The sequence below is a fragment of the Watersipora subatra genome, chromosome 11 (assembly GCF_963576615.1).
Source record: "Watersipora subatra chromosome 11, tzWatSuba1.1, whole genome shotgun sequence".
NCBI lineage: Eukaryota > Metazoa > Bryozoa > Gymnolaemata > Cheilostomatida > Watersiporidae > Watersipora > Watersipora subatra.
Window position 1 is genome coordinate 36,743,662 of NC_088718.1, and position 27,372 is coordinate 36,771,033.

Consider the following 27,372-nt stretch of genomic DNA (forward strand, 5'->3'; position numbering starts at 1 on the left):
AGATCTGAAACATATAAAGCGAACCTCCGGATTACGATGTCCCTGTTTTACGGTTTCTTTGCCTTACAATGTAGAACACGATGCTTTTTTGTGCCCTCCATTTGTTACGCCATACGACATCAACAAATGTCTCTCGAAATTCAAATTTGACAGTCGGTGTGCTGAATACGTCGGAATAAAAAGAAGACAATATTCTATTTGTTGAAATCACTTTTACAACACCTTAAAAAGATACGTTGCTAGCTCCCTCTCAGTTCAATATAATTAGTTACAAGTTTTAGTGAAAATGAAACCGGAAACAGGTGATAAAGATTCAGAAGTATAAAGATGAACTTTCGTAAAATTTTAGTAGATTTTATCAAAAAACCATGGATATTTTTCTATCATTTGCGATCATTTTTTATATTTGAGCTGATCTGTCTGCCAAGATAATTCAAGACTGAAAATTGACAAAACTTGAAAAAAAACATTAAGATTAAGCAAATGTGTGATTATGACATCTATAGTTGCAAAGAGGCTGACAGAATAGAGACACGTAACACTGCAACTTGAACACGATAGCCGATATCAACTATAGCAATGATAGGAACTAGTGACATCATTTTGCAAGTATTTTTCTTCTAAAAGTTTTAACCGCGATCAGGTTTTATCAATTTTAAACATTTAACTTAAATTTGGAAAAGCTATTTATTGGAACAACTGTTATTAGTTTAACCAATGATATGCAAGCAAAGCAAAAGATACTCAAAGATGAACTTGCACAAAAGTTTACTGGATTTTATCAGAAAGTATCAATATTTTTTTATGATTTGCGATTGTTTTTGATGTTTTAGGTGATCTGACTTCCAGGAAGTTTCAAGATTAAATTCGACAAAACTTGATTGCGGTTAAAACGCTCAGAAGGAAAATGCGTGCAAAATGACATTACTAGCTGCTATTATTGCAATAGTTGATATCAGCTAGTGTATTGAAATTGCAGCGTTATGCGTCACTATTCTGTCAGCCATTTAGCAAATATACACACCATAATCGTACTTTCTCTTGGTCTAAGCAGTCTAACCGTGATCAAGTTTAGTAGATTTTAATCTTGTAACGTCCTGGCAGTCAGACCACCTCAAACATCGTAAAAAATCGCAAATGATGAAAGATACAGATACTTTCTGAGAAAATCTACTAAGATTTTTGTGTAAGTTCACGAGTATAAAACGTTTAACTAGCGAGAATTAGAACTCCGACATCTTGTCAGAATTGTAACTACAGCTCATATTATTTGTGATTTTTGTTTAAGGTAATAAAAATTGATCTCCAAAAAACAATATTCAGGAAAGTTCAGAAGAAACCATCAACACAGCAGCAGGGGTAACGCACTGATAACACCAAATAAGCTTTACGAATGTAAGTAAATCATCTCTACCCACGCACATAAGAAGTAACGAATATGATTATTCTATGCATTAGGAATTGCTAGACATGATTGAAATACGATCTTCTGAGTGCGACACTAGGTACGAGGTTGCCTAACATATCAATTTATTAAACGCGCAACCGGAGATTACAAGCAAAGCAAAAAACCCATAATAGCTATCCTCATATTGCATAAGTTGCACAAGTATCATGGTTTGATTGGATGACGTTAGATTAGGTTGAGCGATGAAAGAGCCTTCTCGCGTGTCCATCTTATTCTATGTACCAAAGGTGCGTTTTAACACAAAACGACGAGTAATTAAAAGGCTGGTAAGGACGCCTGCACTCCCTTCTCTACTGAGGGCGATCAAAAGAGATAAGTCAGATATTCACTAGGTCTTCATTTTGCGGATGATGGGGAGTTGGAGTTGTGCACACGTTGAGCTACGGTGTTATAAGTCTTTCAATGAACATTCGCATTTTGCGGAACCGTGGCCACTTTGTTAAAAAATATCAGGAATTCTACGCCAGAGACCATAGCAGCACACATGTCTTGCTTAGCAGAACACTTTTAAAATAGGATCGACTGAAGTGTGAAAAATGTTTAAAATGGAATAGCTAGCACGACATTTTCTTGCGCATCCTTAACAACAACCATTTCCATCTTTCGCACGCATGAAAAAACTCAAAAAAATGCTCGAGTAAAAAAACTCGTTTGACTTGCGGATCTCTACTGTTTTCAATTTGCGAATAATGCTAACTTGAGGATTTCCCGGGTCTTTGAAACAGAGTGATTGAAAAGCTCTCATCTTGTTTGTAGCGAATACTCTAAAGGAGAAGTTTAAATGTTTTAAGAAAATTAGACAAAGTTACATCTTACAGAACTACCAAAAATCTTACATTCATATACAAAATTTTACCTTTTCACAAAAATTCTACAGATTCATAAAAAATGCTGAGTTTTATAAGTGAACATACCAAATGTAAGGCTGTTGCAATGCCCTTTTGATAAGCAGAATGGTGAACATCACAATATAGCCGGTCAAACTAGTCAAAACTTTTTAAATGAGATGATTTATAAGACCATAGTATTATAATCACAACTATACCAACAATCAATCGATCAATCAATCAATCATGATGAAACACTCAATTATAGTACTTTTTAATATTTTGAGTGTTGAAACTATTCCTTAACTGTAATAAAAATGTAAAAACTATGTAAAAGATCTATTATTTGCTGTAACCGATTTTAGAGAGTAGGGAATGTTCTAGAAGGCTTATCGCTAGTATTGTTTGTTTAGCTTCTCCAAACTCTGCAGTTGAGTTTGAAACCAGTCAGATTAGACAAACAAAGCTCCATACTATTGCTTTGATTAGCTTGACAAGAGAAGCACAGCTAACTAATAAATTTTATATAACAAATATCTTCTGATAAAAGGCTAAACGAAATATACAGTATATCACAAGGAAGTTCTTCATATTCTTGCCGAAAAGAATAAGTGAAAGGATGGAAAATTCTTACGTCTAGTTCTGAAAAATGGTAGCAGCGCAAAGGGAAAGTTTTTAAAATCTGTAAAAATGGACTCGTTATTACTCATTTAGCAAGTAATAGCTAGACCATTTTTTACTGGTCGTAGAAACTTCATCTGGCGTTTTTATCTTGACACCGCTGCCTCTTTTCACACCTTCAAAAGCAAAGGAGCAAGTGAAAGTGATGGTTATACAAGGCACCATGGCTTGATTTTAATGAAATTTCAAGATCATCAAATTACGCAGACTGACATACCGTAAAACCTTTATTTGAATGCCATGGTGCTCTATTTTTCAACCCTTCCTTCATAGTGGCGGTTAAAGGGAGATGCCACTCAATTAAAGGGTGGCACTCTATTTTTTACTTTTCTCCTATAGCCGTGGTCAAATAGAGGTGGCATTCAAATAAAGATGGCGGTGGATTAGAGGTTTTACGGTATAGAGAACTTGGCTTTCATAAACTGTCAACACAGTTTTTTGGAAAATGCCACTAGTTCAAGCTATGCTGTATTTAAGGATCAATGCTAAAGAGTATATAACTATAGAGCTATCCTATATAACTATAAAACTATCCCTTAATACATGAAGATGGCAACATTAATAAATATATACATTTAATCAAACAAATTTCTAGCAAAAAAGAATTTTAATAAATCGTTTAATCATTTTGCATCATAGCAGTTCAACAGCAACACTGATTATTTAGCACCGGATCTTAGCAGTTTGGCTAACACTCAATTTTTCAATTGATATTCTAAGCTGCTTTTGCAATAATTTGCCAAGCATATCGATGAATAGTGAAATGTGAATCCAGTCGTACCCAAGCTTTTGACCATCTTATTTTACGTGTACCGTAAAACCTCTATTTGAATGCCACCTTTATTTAAACGCCATCTCTATTTGAACACCGCCTCCAATAGATCGCCCCTATAGGAAGAGGGTTAAAAATACAATGTCACCCTTTAATTGAATGTCACCTCTATTTGTCCGTCACTTTGATATTCTCTGATCTTTACAAATGCATAATAGAAAGTTATCATGAGAAAAGTGTCCACAAAATGGTATTAATAATGACTCGTTAAGATCAATAACAACTAATTCTTTTCATTGTTGCTGTAGAGGTTGCCATGGTTGTAGTAACCATGCACCTGAAAAGATCGATTGTCACAAGCATCAGAACTACACTCTGATTCAAAGTTACTAAGGTCTAAATGCAATCTTATTGTCATCAGTTTCCTCCACAATGCGGTTTACAATTACTATGTTTCCATGATGCGCAGTGCTTCGATGCAGCCCCCCTCTGAAGTCGAGGGGATTGTACGTTTACATGATGCGCAGTGGTTTTAAGCAAATTAGCCTGAGAAGAGAAATTGTATAAATCGAATCGCCGGATGGAGACATAGAATCGATCATGGATACCGAACGTCAGAAACGGTCTTTTTATGCTTCTGTCGTCATAATACTTTTATTTACAATACACATTCACAAGGTTTTACAAACCTTAACACAACTTTTACAAAGTAATATATTTTTAATAGGTATTTTTAAGTAATATATTATTTAAATGTTACTGTAGGACTTGCCATTTATTTTTCGAACAGTGTTGGCATCAATAACAAAGTCCAGGAATGTAATCACCTCATCATCCTCGTGGGTGCACACCATAATTAAATTTAAGTGAAAGAAAATTGGAAGAATAGAAAAAAAACAAGATAAGCGGGATAACTTTTGTACTAGTTTATGGCCCTCGATGAATCTGCCTTCACAGCAAGAGAGCTATGCGCAGCCACTGCACAACTGCCATTTCCTTGCTGCGAATTTGCACTGGCTTCGCAATGATCAGTGCACAGTGATTTCAGTGCGAAGACGCCGTTTCCATGATTCGGAGAGAGCGCAACTCCGAAATACTGCGCATCATGGAAACATAGTGATCCTGACCTGAAGGCTTTTTGATGACATTGAGCTCTTCACGAAGGAGAGTGCAAAATATAGGTTACATTTGCATCGCTTGGCCCGTCAAGAGTTCAATTTATTCTCCCAAAATTCTGACGAGCTAGTCGGAAAATACAGTGGCACCCTTTATTTGAACGTCACCTCTAATAAAACGTAACTTTAGACTCCAAAAACATAGCGTCATGACGTTCGAATAGATGTTTTACAATTAATCTCTTTGTAGGTCCTCACCGACATATTACTAAAGGCAACAATAGCCAAAGCAGTGACGTAAATCTGGGAAAACTGCTTTTAGACTCACACCTAGTGTCTACTTTCTCTATTTGTAACTACTGAGTAGAAGTATGAGATAACCCTCATGAGTGAAAGGTGGGATTCCACACTTCCCTGTACACAGTGAACCTTTGAGCTATTGCTGGACAATACATTATTGATTGCTATCAGCTTATGAGACCACTGTCTACGTTAGCAGGTGCTTGCAGGTGCTCTCAAGTAAACAAGCAAAAGCTAGAAAAGCCTACCGATTTCTTCAGCCTAACAGGTGTAAAAAAATTATAAAAGTATGTGAACATTACAACAACCTTTTCGCTTGTCATGGTGGCCATACCAACAAGGCTGAGTACCTAGTCAAATTGGCCACAGTTCAAGAATTGCCACCATAGAAATGAGCATCATGCAAAGATCAAGTATGTCTCAAAACATTAGCCAAACATTGGCTGCTAACTGATATTTGGCACACTTCATTTACCCTAGCTTCTGAAAGGCATTCTTCGCATTACACAGAAATGCAGCCAGCCAATGTGGACTTTTAAAAATGCTGAAGTAGATGACTATGAAATGGAAAAAATCTTTTCTCTTAAAGTTTTGTTAGGACGACCATCAAGCTGTAAACTTGGCGCTTAACCAACTGAGAGGCTGTTCCATTACGTTTAAACAATTTTTTGTGATACCCAGTCTGCGAAAGTTTGACCCAAGCTATGAGGTAGCACTGATATACCTTGTCAGCGGGTGGGAATATCATAAACATTTGATCCTCAGAGCCTTGTCTGTAAAATTGCCCACCCTGTCTACTCCACTAAGTAACCTTATATTGTCTCATTGTATGCCGCAACAAAAATAAAAGTCACAGGTTACTATCCGTAATACCATTGTATTCCTACTACTCTGCACTTGAGCATATTTTCCCTAGACAAATGCCTGGTCAGCACTTATTGGTGTTGTTTTCCGTCAACGCATTGTCATTTCGCCAAGGCTCCATGTCTCTACATCAAGGCACCGAGGGAGCTGTCTGCCGGAAATTGCTGCATTTAGTTCAGGCTGGCAGCATGACTATGTTGTCGTCAATGTTCCATCAATGTTAGCTATTAGAAAAAATAGCAAGTATTTAGATTAACGCAACTTAGCCCGCCATGACCCGAGTCATTTCGTTTGACAATGCTTATCCAAGTTGCTGTGGCCTAGAGCGCCTTCTAACAGGTTGTGGATCAACTACCAGAAATCCATGAAAGGCTTATGATGATGCCATGAAGGGCACCTGATCTTATAACGCTGCCTCTGCCATGAAAATTAGTCTGACGGAAGTTTGTTGAGGAAAAAATAGCTACGTATGAGCAATCTCTCAAAGTTGAATATGATGTCTGCTTACTGCAAGCAGAGGCGGTGCATGTTTTAGAGTACCGTTGTACAAACAATGGTTCCATTATTTTGGCTAAAGGCGTCTGAGACCAGTGGCAGAGAAACCTCAATGATTGGAGCCATGTCCAGTTGCAGAGAGCAATTTAAGGCTGGATGTCATTCCTGTTACCACCGAGCTTTAGACCATAGATAGACAACTACAATAATTTAAGTGTTTGAAATGCTCATTTTTAACAGCAGTCGGCAATTTAAATTTTTTCACAGAAAGTTTGAATAATATCTTCTCACAAGTATATAAATAACCTACAATCAAGTGAAATGGACTCTTTACAAAGGCTCACAAGTGAATTTTTTTGATCACGTACACACGATAAAGAGCTCTACCACAGCTTGCGTCATCCAGTCACAAATGTATATAAGCTTGAGAATATAGAGCAGTAAGTCTAGCGTATAAAAAAGATTAATTGTGATAGTATGGAATTTGTATCCAATGAATATTTTACCAATTATTTGAGGACAATAGTTTTGGTCAATGGTCAACACGGATTTACTGATAATTTATGTAGCATATTTTGTGAGCTTAATTCCTTAGCGTCTGGCTATGAGATACAGGGTAGATGACCACATACATTACTGCTAGCCAGCTAACCAGTCTTTTGAAAAAAGGATAACAAGCAAAACAGTCATGTGAAATATCTGAAACTACCAGACAACCTACGCGTTTGCATAGCTTAGTGGGTTTTCATGGCTGCCAATAAGACTTCTGTCAACCTAAGAATTCCAAGATGTACTGTATCAAAAGAGTAAACAGATTGAACAGTATTGACGGTGGAATCAGATGACAGACCACATTCATCAGCCTTTTTATGCTCAGTTATTAATACTAATGATAGTTAGGGTGGTTCACATAACAGCAGCGAAATCCTGGCAGCGATACATTGTAACAAGAGGCTCGACATTGCATGTTCTTGTAAAACCATATTGCTAAGGATTGCGAGGTGAGGCTGCTACAAATTCCAAGAAAAAATAGTCGCTGTCAACAGAGAATTAAAATTGTTAATATCCATATATTGATTACAGATAATAGTTCCACATCAACTATGAAAAGATCCCAGCGGCAAAATGCTAGACATTCTGTTTGGAAAACACTAATTGTAAACACTACACTGTCACTACAATGTACTAGTCAGTGTTAGTATGGCATCCTTGACATTCTGTACGAGGCTTGAATCAGCTCCTTGCCGCTTAAAGATCCGTACAGTAATACCTCGACGTACATGTACAAACATAACGTGTTTTGGGGCTGAGCTTGTATGTCAACTTACTCTTATGTCAAAGCACTATTTCCTATATGCAATAACTTGATACAAATTAACTCGTTCCTATACTGTGAAAAGACCTCTTAAAACAGAATATTATGATGGAAAAACATGCTTTTAATTGTTGTAATGCATTAAATACACTAATAAAGTAACAAATACTTATTAAATGGTTATGATCTGAGATAAAATGTAGCAATACTATCTTCAGTATTGTGTGGAGTTTTTACATTTGAGAGAGACGAAGTGAATAGCTGCGGAGTGAGAGAGATTTGACAGCGACATGTTTGGTAAACCAGACTTTTGTGATGCTACATAACAAACTTTAAATTTAACTTAAATGAATTCAGTTTACTAAACATGCTTGAAGCTAAGTTTTAATCTTTCACCAAACTTAACTCTAATTTTGTCTTTGTTTTGATTTTTTTATTATCTTTTTCAGCTTGGCACTTTTGGCCTCACTTTCGCTATAACTTTTACCCAGCATTTAAAAACTTCTTTAAATTGATTCAACGAGAAAGATTAAGTGATGCTGTCTTCCAAAACTGCCTCTTGAAAGAAACCTTGCCATTTAGTGGCCATCGAAAACTAGCTCGTATCTCAGTTTTCTCGTATCTCAAAGCAGAAACTTGCTCAAAATTTTGTTCGAATCTTGAATTCTCGTATGTTGGGGCAATCATACGTCAAAGTATGCCTGTAATACCAATCGCTATATCACAGCTGTTTTTATGTGAAATTGCTTAAAATCTAGGTGTCATCTTGATAATTCCTTGGCTAATTTTTCATCCCTGTGTTGAGCTAAACACAAAAACAAAATTGCCATGTTAATAGTAATTTTGTTCTAATTAAAACTGGCTTTTGTAAAGAATCATATAGAATAGCCTAAACACACACAATCCCAAATCATCTGTATACTTAGATTGAATGCGGTATATCTACAACCAAGTTCAATGCTATAAAAATTTTTTTGGAGTTGTCTGAGCCTTTCTAAAATGCCCTTCGACATGCCAGTGACACCTGATTGAGCAGATAATTAAGTTATGCCAAGAATCTTGTATCGATGATTTCTTTAGAACATTATGATAAAATTGTGTTACCATATAATTAACACATAGATAACTTCCTGTTAGATTACCCACAATGCGTACACCTAATGATCAATATTTACAGCCTTGCCTGAATAAGTTTCGCCTAATAGCCTCTTCGGTGAATTTCTGATAGATATGTATTTTTTGTTTCCGTTCATCAATATACCCTGATTAGATTAAGTTACTAGTTCTGAAGGGCAGTGCTGTTGTCCAAGAATTGTCCGCTCTTTGCTAAATGCGCCGGACACCGAGTTTGCTGTGTGGCTAAATAGAAACATTGTAAACACCGACATTGCCTAGTTTTGCTTTCTGTTGAAGCACAGTCCAAGAACTCTAGCCATCCACCTTCATTTAAGATTGACAATTCCTTTTTTTCGTGTCGACACAAATCTTAACCCTAAATTTCCAAAAAAAAAATTATTGAGACTAACAATTGCTAGCAGCAGATCGACCTCGCGATGTCGAGTCGATGCCCAAGATAGTTTCCCATCATTTATGTACAATTACAACTCAGAACTAAGTGAACATACTAACAGACTTGGATTTTTCTATAAGATTTTATTAGAAAGTATCGGTATTTTTCTATGTGATTGTCTTTAATGTTTAGAGTGATCTGACTGTCAGGATGTTTCAAGATTAAAATCAACAAAACTTGATCACGGTTAAAACACTCAGAAAAAAATACGTTAGAAATGATGTCACTAGTTCTATCGTTGCTATAGCTAATATCGGCTATTGTGTTCAAGTTGCAGAGTTACGCGCCTCTATTCTGTCAGCCTTTTTTGCAAATATAGACATTATATTCTAACTTCTACTTAATCTGAGCATTTTAACTGCAATAAACCTTTCTCGGTTTTAGTTCTTCAGCCAAACCACTCGAATCAAATCAAAATTAATTTACAACTTCCATAATTGCAAAGAAACCGACAAAATAGAGACGCATAATGCTGCAACTTAGCGTAATAATTGATATCAACTATAGCGATGATAACAATTCATGACATCATTTCCCCCATATTTTTCTTTTGAGCGATTTAACCTACTTATTCAGTTGCGATAACAAGTAGTTTTAGAAGGGTTCCTTCATGTGTAGTTATACTTGAGGCCCCAGACATACATGTACAATACTCAAATTACGACAGGTTACTAGGCACAACACCACAATGACCTTGAACTCACAATATACTTTGCAACTCAGCCCTAACTGCAGCAGGTTACTTCCTGTTGATGTATTACAATATTCAACTATTATATATAAAATAAAACATAATATGTAAGATTCTCATCATAGCGCTTGAAAAATGTGACTACAGGAAACAAATTAAATCTTAGTTTGAGGTTAAAATATATGTGGTTTATACATAGAAGTAATGTTACATAGAGGTATATGGTACACTATTTACACATCGAGCTAACACATTGATACAGTTTTATACTAAACGTGCATATTAGCAGATTAAGACATTAATGTTAACACATATTAATATAAGATGTTAGTGTTAACAGTAACCCAATGGGTTAGTGACTAGATATTTCACCTAGCAAAGTAAACCAGTGTGAAATGATTCCACAAGCCATAGATAAATACGAAACTAAGTACTTAGATTATAGATTATGGCAATAAAACTGCATACTAGTCGCAGTACAACGCAATACAATTAACAAAAATGAGATATGTTGTATAAAAAAAAAGGCGCTAGAATGCACAAAACAGAACGAATGGAATTTTTGAAAACTCCCAAAAATTAGTCTCTTGGTTGATTACCACCTTGCAGCCTAAGAGACAGTTTGCAACCTGAAAGTTTGGAAAAAAAAACAATGCGAATATGAGAGTCACATTCTGATTCTTCATATCAATTAAAAAAAAAAAATTAAGCTAACAATCCTCGCTCATTGTGATGCTGAATTTCGCAAAGCGATGTAAAACATACCCAGCCATGTAAGAATTGCACTATATCGATCACCACATGAGAGACAGACTAGATAACCTGGATTTATAATAGAGCTACACCAGGATTTGAGGAAACTATATGTCATGTTAGATATCCTTTGTTACTGCTCTACACACGACACGCTCGTCCAAAGTTGTCTCCACCTACACTAGGCAACATATTCCTAAAATAATTGATAAAATCCCGAAGCGCGCAGCCAGAGCCCGACCAGACTATTCTGGTCGTGCAGAACTTCAGCAGACGTGTCAAATCTTGGCCGTTATAAATAATCTTAAGCAAGAATTCCTCTGTATCGGCATCAACTGTTGGCCTGTAGAGCTCAAACATAACTCGGGACGCATATGGAGGCCACTGATTTAGAGGAAGTTCCAATGCTAAGAAAAGAGGTTTAATAGTTACATCGTGAGCAGCATACACTGAAAAAACGTCTTTAATAGAAGCGGGATGTGTAGCATGCCTTGTTAGCCTCTGAACCAGCTCCTGAAAAAGGAAATTACAGGCGTGTAACACCATCTTATAGAGCAAGACCCCAGAGTGAATATAGGACACAATGCATGACTTAAAGGGTCACTCGAGCCAAATTTTAAAAGATTTCATCAGAAATTATAGATATTTTTCTACCGTTTGAGATTTTGCTTGTTTTAGGTGATCCGACTGCCAGAATGTTTCAAGATTAAAATTGATCAACTTTTATTGTGGTTAAAACGCTCAAAGAAAAAGACATCTCCAAATATGACGTCAGCTGTAGTTGTACTTCGTGGTTGTCCCTCTTGTTATGGCATCAGTTATTATATTCAAGTTGCAGTGCTACACGTCTCTATTGGCATATATTTCATTTTGTATTTGTTCAGGATTGTTTAAAAAAAATCATCAAATATAGCCTCAGATCCATTGCTATAGATGTCTCAACTGATTTGAAGATAGTTTGGTTAGAAATTGTCCCATTGTTTTCCTCTGAACACTGTGTAAACATGTGTACCCAATGCTGATGACATCGTATATTTATCCCTTATAAACAATACTTCCAATTTTAAAGAAGTTTGGGCATGTCTTTCCTTCTGAGCATATTTATTAACCTCAATCAAGTTTTGCCGATTTTAATCTTGAAACATAAGATCACCTGAAATAACAAAAAGAATCACAAATGATATAAAGTATATAATTTTTCTAATAAAAATTGCTAGAATTTGGCGTGACTGACCCTTTAAAGGGTTAAAAGTACCTTTTCTCAAGCAGCTGAAGCTGATTTTGACGTCAGCCATTTCAAGGACGACTCGTTGTAACTGAAGTGCTCAATTTGGGCACCACTGAGCCTTGAATAGTCGAGTAACATCTTGAAAATTATTTTCTTGTTTATTTACAAAAACAAAGCAAAAAAGCAGACAACAGGAAATTTGTTAAGTGAGTTCAAGAAAATTTTCTTTGAGAAATAATCGTACACCTTTTTAAATCAACTAAAATATATCTAGGGATCTATTTGCAAAGCCCTAAAATAGTAAAAAAGAGAAGACAATTCAATTACGCAAAAGACTGACGATCATTTGATGCGCATTGTTCCACTTATCAGTATTTCACAGGGAACATTGATAGATCAGTAGTTAGCATGACAGCTAATGATCAGAGGGTCAGTGGTTTGAATCACAAAAGGACCATTGATGTTTGTTTTTTGACCAGAGGCGTTAGCAAGGCCATCTAATCACAATTGCTCCTGTGCTTCAACTATCAACCTACATTGTATATGTAATATCCAACATAAAATGTTGTTTTATTTCGAATCTAACATGTAATGTAAAAACAATTATCATGTCAGTATTTTTGCAAGATACTGCTGGCAGCAACAAGCGGCAGCAATAGTTTAAATTGCTAATAGAAGCAAAACTATTGTATAAAACGTAGCAGAACAAATCGATTTTCAATTTTCAAATTAAGTTTTGAATTTCAAATAAGGGAAATGAGCAGTTCATTGCCGAATTTTAATTCAAAATATGATGGGACAGAAAAAATCTACTCTCGGACTCATCACAACGTATCCCTAGTGATGACAGCATCCGCTGAGCCACAGAGTCAACTAACCAAAGAAAAATGTGGCACCCGGAAAAGTAACCCTAATTCTTAGAGAGCTAGACCATAACTTACCTGAAAAAAATGATACATGGCAAGCTTAGCCCAGCCTCTTGCATTTGAATTCTTTGACATTTCCTGATGATAAGAATTCAGGCTTCCCCAGTTCAGATCAATTTGGGCTTCTGAGAAAGAAAAATAATGGATACAGAGAGATAATTATGAGCTCTGAGCGAGAATACAATAAAAAGCTACTCAAAGCAAACAAAGGCATAAATTTGAGAAGTTTATTTTCAGATCATTTTAAAAATCCAGATTCTTAAAATCCAACAAAGTCAAGTCTTATAAGATTTGGAAACTTTTAAGAGAACAGCCAATATAATTTCTAGGTGCACAAGAAAATGGTTTTATTGAGGTTGTTTTTTACTGAAGTCAATAACCTTACTAATCAAACTCTGGTTATTCAAAAGTTGTCATTTAAATTAAATTTCACCCGAACAATTATTATTATTATATATAAAAGTTAACATCACAAATCAATGAAATACTTTGGTACTAATAAAAACTTTACCAAATGTTTTTCACGATGTTTAATATTTGGTTGAGCCTGTTTTAGTTTTCGATTAATGCTTGCATACCTACAAGATACATTGTGGATGACCGACGGAGTAAATAGCAATATTTTGTTTTAAATACTATTCATGACAAATACTATACAGCCTGTCAGCAAAGCAATTTAATTAAATTTTCTATGTAATAAAAAAATAACAAAATATAAAAACACAGGAAGAATGAATAAAAAAACCTACCATAATAAAGAAACTTGACCAGTGAAAAGGCTTTTATGAAAAGAAATAAAAATTGCAAAAAGTGACCTAAATGCATTTCTGCTAGTGAAATTCTCCCACAATTGCACCTTAGATATTTCCGATAACTGTGTTTTTATATTAATGGGAATGAGAATGGGGGTCTGTTTTTGAGACAAACTGCAACAACGATAGCATTTTTCTTTTGCAACTCGTTCCACTAGATTAAAGAAAATACTAAATTTGGCTTTTGCTTGTCAAATGCATTGATTCTTGTGTGGTTTTTTGCTAATTCTGAAAAACTCTCAATCTAAGCTCATGACAGAACTCTAGCTTTTAAAGCGAAAATACTGAATGTACGTTGGCAAAAATCTTTTGGCATAAAATCATTTGGTAAGAGCGAGCAAAAAATTCCACAGTGCAAGTTAAAAATAACCAAAGAATGAACAATATGAAGGATAAAACAACACATTTCCATAAAACTTTAAACTACTAATCGGAGCCATCAAGATGTCTCACCAAACTGGAGACAGTCACGAATGAGTAACACTTTGGTGTTGCGTGACTCTCTCACGGCCCAGTCTTTACTCACCAGTAATACAGGTGCCTCTTTGGCAGTATGGCCCCACACTAGAGCAAAACCGAGATGCCAGCATGTCATGCGCGGAGCTCCACGGATACTCCACTTCAACTGAACCAATTTTCGCTTGTTGAAATGTTTTGTGAATCGAATCGTTAAACTTGTGGAAATTCTCATCATGTTTTCTTAGGCGTGCAAGATCTCTTTTCGCTTCCAGAAGGAAGACTTCCGCCCGGGGACAGTAACACTCTTGCTTCTGTGAACATAAAACCTTTAGCAAACTGGATGGGAACAATGCGCGAACAACTGCAGACAAGCCTCTATGGCAATCTTTGCTATAATGAGAGTCATGTCTGTCCTGAAGCCAGGTTTAGAGGTTGAGATGAAATATTGCTTTTTACGAGACTCGAACTTGCGACATTCAGCCGGCCTTAGCAGCCCGAAACTATTAAAGGTTGACTTGCAACAAAATTCACATTACAGTTATTTGGTATCAAAAGATTCACCATGTCGTACTCTGCTGTGTTGTAGGTTCAAAATATGCAGAAATGTGATTACAAGCTCTTAAAAGCTAAAAAACGAACAGTTAATCGCCGCCATCACAAAACCGCCATAGATTAGAATCTCTTTCCAAAACGGCTCAAATAGGACGTAGATGAACGAGATGGCTTCTGTTTACACTTTCACGCAACCTCATTCGTCGAAATATTTTCTCAAATATACTTCATGCATTCAATAAAACCATGTCTATTGTTCTTACGCGTCTATTTCATCGTCATTGTAATGCTGTCACTTTCAGCACTGATATCTTATAACCTACCGTAAAAATTCGTTTAATTTTTTAACCTTAGCTCAAAGGAGTACCTACCATTGTCTGATAAACATGACGAACCTGTTGGTCACCTATAATAATCAAAAAATGCTGCAGAAAATATCCGTGCTGTTTGGCAGAAAGTATGGCTCACATGATCAGATTACGACTAGACGATTAGACCAAGCCGAAACAAAACTGTAAAGCATCTATATTTGATACGGGGTCTTCGGTAAAACCCGAAGTGTTTGTCATAAACTAGGGCTAAGAGAAGTTTTATATTGAGCCTTTTACTGGCCTTTCAATTCACGTGAGATCACGTGTCAAAACAATAACCAAATGGAATGATTACGTCAGAGAAATAAACTGACTTCAATCCGTTTCGGAAAGAGATTCTAATGATCTAATCTGTGGCAGTTTTGTGATGGCGTTGATTAACTGTTCGTTTTTGAGCTTTTAAGAGCTTTTAATCACATTTCCACATATTTTGCACGTACAACACAGCAGAGTAAGACATGGTGAACCTTTTGATACCAAATAACTGTAATGTGAATTTTGTTGCAAATAAACCTTTAAATCTGTGCTAATAAAATCATCTTCTGGCTTGCTTGAATAATTACACAATCACTTACTCTTTGCATTTCATGGCAGAAAGAGCGAACAGAAATATTATATGGATGAAGTTTCAAAAAAACATTAAATGATAATTTTCCACGACACACCTGACGATCTCTGATGGCACACTAGATTGCCTGGGTTCCAGTAGCCTTATGATATGAATTTTGTCACATATGAATTAAAATTTAAAAAAATAGTTAGCACTCAGCACCTGAAGTAGTCTCCAACATTCGACATTTAAAAATTTGGAACATCGCAAGGAGTAGGTGAAAGTAATGAAATTTGTGGCAAAATTAAAAAAACCGAAAAGTACATAAAACCAATAGGACTAAAAAATCTCAGTGTAGCTTAAACTTCATCTAGTCCAGTGGTTCTTGCCTCGGTCTGATTGAACACTAGGGGTTCAGTGAGTCAGTCTCAGGGGGTCAGTGAGTCAGTCTCAAGGGTTCAGTGAGTCAGCCTCAGGGGTTCAGTGAGTCAGTCTCAAGGGTTCAGTGAGTCAGTCTCAGGGGGTCAGTGAGTCAGTCTCAAGGGTTCAGTGAGTCAGCCTCAGGGGTTCAGTGAGTCAGTCTCAAGGGTTCAGTGAGTCAGCCTCAGGGGTTCGGCGGAGGTCTCTCAAAGGGATCAGTTGAAGTCAAACTTATTTGTAATATCAAATCTTCATGGAAAGATATGTTATTTGCTGCAAGTTCATGCATCGTATGATTTTGTTCTTTGAACACAACAGTGACGTTAATGCACAGTTCATTTTGTACGCCAGTAAAACATATATCTATGTATTAAATGTAAAAAAAGATTTATATTATTTTCAATAAAGGGTTCGGTAAAGAAAAGATGAAACTAATGGGTCTTGTACACCCAACAAGGTTAAGACCCACTGAACTAGTTGAAACCAGATGAAATGAATATGCATATCTCATCTCCACCAACTCAGAAGCAATCCAGTGCCACGAGTACGCTTTCAATTGATCTCAATTTTGTGAACCATCGGTTGCTGGAATGCGTCTGACACCGGTGGTAATTGACAAGAATGAATTGTGACAAACAATTAACACCTAAAGTTGCGAAGCGAAACTGCACAAGATGGGCTGTATACATATTTTTTATTGACTCAACGCAGGCGGATAATTGTTTCCTTTCGTTAAAGTACAGATATGATATGCTAATTAATTATTCACTAATCCAAAATATTTTGTACCAAACCTAGTAAAACCCGCACCATGCGGCTCATGGCCATACCCAAATGCTGTAGCAAGCTGCGCAATGCAGCTTGTGGGATGCAATGAGTTATAAATACAGCAATATGAAACTTGGGCACGGCTCAGATAGCCAAACGCTCAAACCTTTCCTCTTTCTGTTTTACGCTGATCAACCAATCAAGTAAATTTGCATTATAATGAGGAGCAGGATAAACATTTAACTTAAATTTGGAAAAGCTATTTATTGGAACAACTGTTATTAGTTTAACCAATGATATGCAAGCAAAGCAAAAGATACTCAAAGATGAACTTGCACGAAAGTTCACTAGATTTTATCAGAAAATATCGATATTTTTCTATTATTTGCGATTGATTTTGATGTTTGAGGTGATCTGACTGCCAGCAAGCTTCAAGATTAAAATTGACAAAACTTGATTGCGGTTAAAACACTCAGAAAGAAAATGCGTGCAAAATGACATTACTAGCTGCTATTATTGCAATAGTTGATATCGGCTATTGCACCTAAGTTGCAGTGTAAAGTGTCTCTATTCTGTCGGTCTCTTTTTTACTACACATGTCATAATCACACTTTTCCTCGGTCTGAGCATTTTAACCGTGACGGTTTTGTCAATTTTAATCCAGAAACATCCTTGCCATAAGATTACTTTAAACATTCAAAACAATCGCAGATGATAGAAAAATACTGATACCTTCTAATAAAATCTAGTAAACTTTTGTGAAAGTTTATTTAAAAAAAACAATACAATATTCTTGAAAAGAGATGAGGCACCAAATAAAAGGTAGAATATGGTTAATTGTGTGGAAACTACAGTAACCTAATCTATAAGCTACTAACCGTGCTGGAGCGACAGAGCATCGTGTTGTTTGTAGAGTCGACGTGTAGAGATTCAAAATCGATACCTTCTCCAAGCAGACCGAACATGAGAGCGATTGAGCTCTGATAAGTTCGACTAAATGTAGTGGAGACGACTCTAATATTTTTCTGGTCCAATATCAGCTGTTCCCCGTAAGCCTGGTAAATTGAAAATGAAATTAATGGAATATCTATAATAATGAAAGAATGAGAAAGAAAATCTAGCTAGTAACCAGTAGAGCTTTCTGAAAATTAAAGAGCTCTGTAACAGAATTGAGGACCAGAAGTAAAAATGATCACATATGCTACAGTCTCCACTACTGTGTCTTGTTTTTGATGTCTGAGGACACCACCAGCAAGAATCTGGTGACACAATGTTCTGTAAAAGCCTTTATTCGCAAAATTGATTGAAGAAAAGGTCGATCCAGTCGATGATTGATAAAAATATAACCGTTGTCTGACATCTTGTCATCAAATACACCAATAGAAACATAAATTTCGATCCTATAGCAAAGTATTATTCATGAAAGGTTGTAAAAGCAAAAAAATCTCAAAAGAATAGTTATATCATCTCAATGTAAAAAACTTCATATAAAATTTTTCTTCTGTGAATGATCGAATTGAAGAATCGCAGAATTATCCAATTCATGCTGATGACCTTGACATGGATCTCGCGGGGTCATTACTTATTAATTGGTGCCATAAAACCAATTGGAGATTATTATTAGTTTTATTTATTATCTAAGTCTAGAACAATAGTAAAGAGAGACTTACCGCTTCATCTACAGACTAAGGGAGAATAAAATATTAAGTAAAAATGCAAATTACAGAAGATAATTGCACAATCGCTAATTATTTTTGGGTTGATAATTCTCCTACCAACTGTAAATAAAGTAGCTAGTCCCCTTTTGTCACAGTCCGGTCTAAGTCAAGCAGTCTTATATTTCGAAATGACCTCATTCTCCTCACTTGAGTACCAAAATTTAACCTATCTAGAAAAATTAAGAAGAAAGAGGCGTTTTATTTTTATTATTAAAATTGATAACTCTAATAATAATAAAAATGTTTTCTAATAATATTCAAGCTGGAAGTGTTAAAATAACAACGAGGCATTATTTCAAGCCCCCAGTCCGCATTAAATTAAGCTGTCAAGTGTTAACTGGTCCGCAGCTAAAAAAAGGTTGGGAACCACTGATCTAGCCTACAAGCTATATTTTATTTCGTATGTACATACGATTTCATGTATGAGTCAGTCGATATTTGAAGACAAAAAATTGCATTATTACAGTAGACTAGTACGCTAGCTGTCTGGTGCCCTGAGACAGATTATCATGAGCAATAAGTATATGCAAAATTAATCTGTGTTGTAGCAAGGTGGTGAAGCGTTGTGGAAAGGTGGTGAAGTGTTGTAGCGAAGTGGTGAAGTGTTGTAGCAAAGTGGTGAAGTGTTGTAGCAATGTGATGGAATATTGTAGAAAGGTGGTAGAGTATTGTAGCAAGCTAGTGGAGTGTGGTGGCAAGGTGGTAGATTGTTGTAGTAAGGTGATAGTGTTATAGAGAGGTAGTGGAGTGTTGCAACAACGTGGTAGTAACAAAAATTGTGTAATGTTAATAAACGCCTGAATGAACGTTTAAAAATAATGCCTACATCATAAATATACAAACTCCTACCTAACTGTTTGCGATATAAAATTGACCTAGATCTAGCTCTAAAAGATTGTAAGTATATATGATCAGACAAACACAATAAAACCGGCCGGTGGCAGCACAAAACAACAATGACGGCTGCCACGATTGAAAGTGCCGTCATAAGCTTGTTCACTGGTAATATATGCCGTATTTTCATTGATATTTAATACTGGTAATTCTGTGAGCTTTAGCATTTATACGATGAAGCACCATTATTATGAGTGTATGTTAAGGTTTCATACTGCAGTGTGTATATTGCATGTATAATGATGGAGTTTTCTTTTCATATTCACATTCTATTCGACTGAACAACAACATGTCCATAAACATTACATGAGTTGACCCCCAAATATTTGACATTAAGATCGTCTCCTATATATTCTAATTGTGTATGAGTATTTATACGGCATTGACTGAAAATCTGGTGTTTCAATAACAGCTACAAACAAAAGCTGACACATGGTTCTTAACTTAAAAATGACCTTTGCACAAAATTTTGGTTGATTTTATCAGAAAGTAGCTGTAATTTCCCATCATTTGCAATTGTTGTTGATATTTGAGGTGATCTGCCTGCCCAAGATGTTTCAAGATAAAAATCGAAAAAACGGCTAAAACGCTTGAAACAAGCGAAAGTGTGATTATGACATCTACAGTTGCAAAAAAAACTGACAGAATAGTGACACATAATGCTGCAACTTGAACGCAGAAGCCGATATGAGTAACAACAGAAACAGGCAGCCGCACAACTAATGACATAATTTCAGCACACGCTTTTTTTCTGAGTATTTTAACCACAATCAAGTTTTTTCAATGTTAATCTTGGAACATCCTGGCAGTCAGATCACCTCAAACATAAAAAAGAAGGCAAATGATAGCAAAACAGCAGCATTTTCTAATAAAATCTACCAAATAGTTGGGAAGAAATGGTGGAGAAGGTACGGTGTGAGTTTGTGACCTTCAACAAAAAATAGAGAAGTTCTAATTAAAAAAAATGGTGGCAATTTCAGCCTGGTCTAATCATCTAGTCGTAATCTGATCATGTGACCCATACTTCCTGCCAAATCGCGCGAACAGTTTTGACAGCATTTTTCGACTATCGCAGGTGACCAACAGGCTCCTCATGTTCATCAGAGGATTATATGAACTCCTTCGAGCCAAGGTAAAAAAATTAAACAAATTTTTACAGTAGGTTTTGAGTTATCAGTGCTTAAATGGCAGCTTTACAATTGTGATGAAATAGACGTGCAAGGACAATAAACATAGTTTTATTGAATGCGTGAAGTATGTTAGTGAAAATATTTCAACAAATGAGGTTGCATGAAAGTATAAACAGAAGCCATCTTGTTCAGCTACGTCTCATTTGAGCCGTTTTGGAAATGGATTCCAATATACGGCATTTTCGCGATGGCTGCGATTAACTGTTAGTTTTTTAATTTTTAAGAGCTTGTAATCACATTTTCACATATTTTGCACCTACAACACAGCAGAGTAAGACATGGTGAATCTGTTGATACCAAATAACTGTAACGTGAATTTTGTTGCAAGTCAACCTTTAAGCCTGCTACCAGTTGAGCAATTATTGCACTGGAGCCGAGACAGTTGAACGTAAAGGGTAAACGTGCCGATGCAATTCTACAGATAGAAGTCACCTTTAGAAATTTAAAGCAAAAGTTATAAACTAAGTTTATAAGCTATCAATTAAGTGGAGTTCCCTTGAATCGTCATCAGACATCACATACCGAGATATCTAGCTTTTACTTTCATATTTTCACGTAGACAGCTCAGAATCGACACAGATAACCAATAAGCAACATAGTGAAGTGAACCACAAGGGTCTCATAGTGCGTAGACAAGGTCAATCGAGGGTGATTGCTGCTATGACATCACTAAGCATGTTAGACCCCTGCACTGAATTATACGAGCCACGCGGGGGCTTTTCATCTGCTGATCTCAACAACCAAGTTTCTAGCAGCACTCGAGGGTCTTATTAATGACAGCATTCATGCACACTCCAACATGAGATACATCAGAGCCAAGAGCTGCCTCGAAATCAGCCAGTGCCTAGTTGCAAAGTAGCATTTGGCTACAACTCAATATTCTACGCCAACAGTTGTAAATCTTCCCATGAAAAATACTAGCTTAATATTATAGTGTGAAATAGCAATTATTTTGAAAATAAAAGTATTACTTCATTTATACTATCAAATATAGCATAGTACTTAATTTCTATTTCTTTGGTGTTAGAATAATTTTGAATATCATGAAGTTATCATGTCTAAATTTGTCTAGTTTAAACAAAGATCTCTAGACTAGACAAATTTAGACAGAGAACTAAGATGTCTATATTAGTTACAATTTTTTAAAATCAATCATTTAAAAAGTTTCATTGCTAGCTACTTGAACAATCTTCCACCTAACATCTAGGTAGGTTTGTAAATGGGTTTGATCAATACATATATAGATATATTCCTATATAGCAGAAACCACCTAGCAGAGAAAGGTATTTTAAACATTATATTTATACGTCAACCCACTTATTTGATTTTAGTGGCTAACTGTTGCCCTTGAAAGGAAAAATGAATTAAGGAATAAAACAACAAACGGAATTACAGTGCACCTTCAGGATACGATTACCGTGATAAACGACTTTTTCACCTTACGAAGTGGAACATGATGATTTTTCCACCTCACCATACAATTTTTTTACACCATACGAATTCAAAAAAGTTTTCGCACGAGCTCAAAATTGGCAGTCGGTGTTCTTATTACGTATGTCAAAATAACAAAGACACCGAAATGCTGTTCGCCAAAAATATTTTTGCAACGCGAAGAGACACGATTACAGATTTTTCTCTGTTTAGCAATTTAGGGGTGTAAAACGGTAATATTTTTCCTTCAAACCAGTAGCAAAGTTGGAGTTGCGATTCCTTCATACCGGTGGTCAAACAACTTCCCTTAGCTTGCTAATACAATCCACTTCATTACTGTAGTGTATCAGGGTCATAAGTATGCCACCTGAATCATACTGTCAACAATTGCAATAATGTGGCAATATGTTTGCTTCTTGGTGCTGTTGTCTTTGCACCTGAAATCGTCACTATGGTGAATCATTGATGACTTGCATACACATATATATTGCTTGTAATGTAAAAATAAAACAGTCTTGAATTAGCCAGCCACCAGAAGTCTTGATACACTAAAATTACGAAAACAGCATCGTTTGGGTTTTCTTGCCAAATTAGGTTGAAAATGTTTTAAATAGACCTGCTAATAGTTATAGTGAATGTGAAAACCGAAACCGTGAGTAATAAAATTTTAGTGATGAAAAGTAGAAATTAGGTAAAATAGTTCAAAATACATATTAAAATTAAGCTATAAGTGTGTGTCTTTAGTAAACTAAACTTATTTGAAGATGAATTCAAAGTTTTTGTTTTACGTACGTCTGTCTTTAAAGTAAGAGCTTTCTATGGTAGTAGTTACTGCTCAGAGACATTGTAACGTTACATTTTAATGCAGATCATAACCATTACATTCAGTAAATTTAATAAAGTTACTGTAAGCAACTATAGTTACCAAAGTTAACATACTATTGTGTTATTATTTTTCAATATGTAGAGCACGTCTAAAATTTAGGCCATTTTCATTAAGGAATGTTTGCATTATATAATTACTATGGCTTCTCTACCCCACTACGATTTTTCCACCATACGATGCCAACCCTGGAATGGATCAACATCGTATCCTGAGGGTCCACTGTAATCGATTCCTTTTTGTTGTTTTATTATTTTTGTATGGCATAATCGAAAAACAATTCTATTTGAAATGATATTATTTTCAATAATGTAATTTATATAAAAAGTACAAAAAAGCTGCATATTAAACATATAAAGTAGCGTCTTACTGCTTCATAGAATAATTGCGTCCATAATGATTACTCATTACGATCTCTCATGGTGCACGAAACTGCCAGGCGTATTAGTACCTATAATAATGCATTTTTTATCACGAAATACCCATCAACTTATACCTGAGATCGATGTATACATGACTACGTACAGTAACTCATGAAGCACAACTCAACCCAAAATTGGCAAGCACTATAAGCCTGAGATTGAATGACAGGAATACCTCTCTAAGTAGAAGTCCATTCTTAATCTGTTGCTCCACCCCTGAAGGTGTCAGGTCCTCAGGATTACACCATCCAACTGGCCGAAGAGGAAATGGCCAATCTGTCTTTGGCATGTCCTTGGTCTTCTCTGTTTCAAATATTAAAACAGGTGCTTGATTTACCAACCAGCTAGTAGAATACTAGCACAACTACGACTACGCATTCGCGCAGCAAGAAGGCTTCAATGAAGACTTGGGCCAGAAGTCTTTTCATCAATAGAATGAGATTTTTTTAGTCATATCAAACACCATCTAGATTTAATATATAATTATATATTAAATCTAGATGGTGTTGGATATGACTAAAATTTAACGTGGCAGCTACAACGCTGCAGGGTGTGATTGAGGGTTTTCACAAAGCATTTTCATGATTTACGTTCACGATTTATGATCACGATATAGATCTATATCTATATATATGTATATACCGTACAGGATGAAAATATCCGATGGATATAAAAATTCGCGATTTCGCGAACAGTCAACTCCGCGAATTATTAAATTCCGTGAATAATTAGTTCTATTTTTTATCACAAGGGAGAATAACTACTGCATCAAATTGAAAACTAGTCGCTAGGCTAGTTTTTAATATAACTACTAAACGTAGGTGAGTTCCAAAACATTTTTAAAATCATTGCCTAGGCTTTGAGCTAACACCATTGCCAATGCATCACATTTATTTACAAAATTATTCAAGGTTGTCACAAGATAGGCAGAATGGCGTCATAGCGAAAATAGCCACTAGGCAGAAGTACTAAACGTAGCCGAGTTCCAAAACTTCTTTAAAATCCTCGCCGGGGCTCGAGTTTTATTGCTATTGTAGCAAACTTTACAAAATTATTCAAGGTTTTTACAAGTAGTTCGGCATGGCTTCATCATCACAAAAAAGCTCTCCTAGTCTTTATACATTGAAATCAACTCCATCAATCTCGAATACCGAAGTTGAGGACGATCATGATTCTGATCTGGACATTATGGTATGTATTTGATGTGCAGTGAAGATACGTTTTTTTCCATTATTAACTGCATTAGTTAATTCTTTTGTTTAAAAACTGATCGCTTTCATTAAATACTTCAGCTATTGTTTTTGTGCTTCCTTGACACTTGTTAAGATTTTTTTCTTTTTTGTGTTTACTGCAGATTGAGAATAAAACAACTTACTCCGATTACGAAAACTAGAGACAAGTAGTAATATTCATCAAGGCAGGAATATTGGCAGAGAAGCAACCAGTCAACCTAGACCCCTTCATTGACAACAACTCCTTGATATCGCTGCAGCAAACATGATTAAATTATATATCTTATTTCATGTATAGATATATTATAATTTATTACAAACTTGAGTGTACAAATAAAATTTTACAAACGATGAATGGAGTAAATATAAACAGTTTAGTCTATATTGCGGTTGTCTAGAGCAATAAAATTAAACTGATAGTCTTGATAAGTGAATACTAGCGTGTAATGGCGCTCTCTGACTAGTTATTTTGGTAATAACAGCTCTACATCGCTGTCACTGTCTTGGGTAGATGTTAAAGGCGATTCTCTTGCTACTACATGGCTGGTAAGGAAGTTATCATCAGAACTCTCCTCGTAGCTTACTATTGCAAAGTTCTGCCGGCTGGCCAAAGATTTGTGCTCGTAAAGGCGTTTTTGCTCTTTTTTAAAAATCAGATATATTCTCCTCGTAAGTAGCTGCGGTCACTTCTATCTGAATTTCCAGACTTCCCTGAATGATTCGTGATCTTCTAAAAATGACATACACCACCCTTGCAATCATTGTTCTTCCGTGTATGATGAAAAATCTCTCTCACACTAAAACAAATAATGAATTGGTAGGGATGGAAAACATGAATATTGCGTTTTACCGAAGAACCAAAGTAAGATTCAACTAATTTAGTAAATGTGAAAAACTCATTACTTACCACAAATTGTTGGTTCATCAAAGGCCTCCAAATCTGTGAATATTCGTGAAAACCTCTGAACGCAACAAAGAATTTATAGCTTAGTACGATCCACCCATAGTTGTAAGCTAAATAGAAAACGAAACGCGCAATGCGCGCATGCGTAAGGTTAACTCTATTGCTAGATGTAATAGAGTTAACTTTTCCTAGAGAGTGGCAGTTTTCAGCCGCGAATAAATTCATCCGCGAATATGCATGAAAAGACAATTTTCGCGAAATATAACTCCGCGAATAAATTCATCCTGTACGGTATATATATGTATATATATATATGTATATATATATATATGTATATATATATAGTATTAAAGTAGTATATATACTAAAATCTTAGAGCCTAATGTTCTTTTTCATACTTTGAAACGGCATCTAAATACAACATATATAAATTTATATATATATTTAAATACATTTGCATAAAAATACCATGTGTAAAATGCTGTGCAGCAAAATCACACATCCTTTATAGACAACCCAATTCTAAAAATCTGTTCGCCAACCTACGCAGATATATAAAGTAAACAAAAAATCACGACCAGCGGTTTTATAAAAATATTTTATTCAAATGCATGAGTATGGGTATGTGGGAGGCTATAAGATTACACAAACTTTAGGAAGTACCAAGTCTACACAAACAAGCTCATGCCCTCATTTCAGCGGAATTAAGGTATAGAAGGATGAGCTTACAGATCCTCTAATAAGCCTTTGGAGACACATTCAATATTGATTTAATTGGGCAGGGTTGTGATCAATAAGTAAAGATCATAACTTGCGCATTGACAGTCACTTAGTGATGCCCAGACGTAAAATGCATTAAAATTGTAGCAAATTCTGCCTGGATATCTATTTAGTTACATTAGCAGTGCAGTAGCAAACATGTCACGATAGTACACAGCGCAGTACCCAGTGCAATGAAGTACACAGTATAATTGCATCATGTACTTTTGCTACTGCTCAGTATACATGTGACACAACGTGCAGTATTGGTGCAGGGGCGGTATTAACCTGAGTTGAACATAGAAGAGTTTAGACAATCGTGTAAACATTGTTTTATATAAAGCCTCACTTCTGGTAGCGCGCGCGTTCAGAAAATTTGCATACACTTGCATTGAGCCGATTTTTTTTTACACTTTTTGAAGCTTAGAACCAGCGCTAAAAAGAAAAATATTGACTGGAGGACTTTTATATCAGTCTAAACTAGCAAAGTCTAAATTCTATTAATAATGAAAATATTAATTAATATTCAAAAACGCATTTTACCAATTATTTGATAAACAATTTTGGAGTTATCTTTTTAAACATCTAGGAAAGGAAAACTCCTAATATATGAGAGTCCACAGCAAAGTAAAGAATGGAAAAGTGGAATTATTGTGATTAAGTAACCTTAGCTACTTTTTGAAGTGGGTTTTTGGAGGGTGAAATTTAGTGTCTCAGTAATATGTAATCAATTGGAGGCGTGGCATTTCCGCCGCCACGGCTAACTAGCTATGACGTCATTGTCTAAACTCTTATAATCGTCAACTCAGGTATTAACTTCACAGTATGCAGGGCTGGATGCAATAGGAATGATGCTGGTGCATATATCATGGTGCTAGATACAAAAGGAAATGCATTGCATTGTAAGTACATGCACAACACATTTTCACGAAAACTCATCAGAGAATACAGAATCGTGAGTTGACGCTGATGCAACCACAACGCAATTACACGATGTGAATG

General features: G+C 35.7%; 1 protein-coding gene across 1 annotated transcript in view; it reads right to left on the bottom strand.

The window, feature by feature from the left end:
- Positions 1–10,152: 10,152 nt before the first annotated feature.
- The window catches only part of LOC137408458 (2-phosphoxylose phosphatase 1-like), a 30,715-nt gene continuing 13,495 nt past the window's right edge, over positions 10,153–27,372 (bottom strand). The window contains exons 3-7 of the mRNA XM_068094994.1: positions 23,651–23,778; positions 17,816–17,992; positions 14,344–14,587; positions 13,021–13,130; positions 10,153–11,364 (exon numbers count right to left, since the gene is read on the bottom strand). Coding sequence (XP_067951095.1) covers positions 10,993–11,364; positions 13,021–13,130; positions 14,344–14,587; positions 17,816–17,992; positions 23,651–23,778 — 1,031 coding nt within the window. The 3' untranslated portion in view covers positions 10,153–10,992. The remainder of the gene's footprint in view (positions 11,365–13,020; positions 13,131–14,343; positions 14,588–17,815; positions 17,993–23,650; positions 23,779–27,372) is intronic.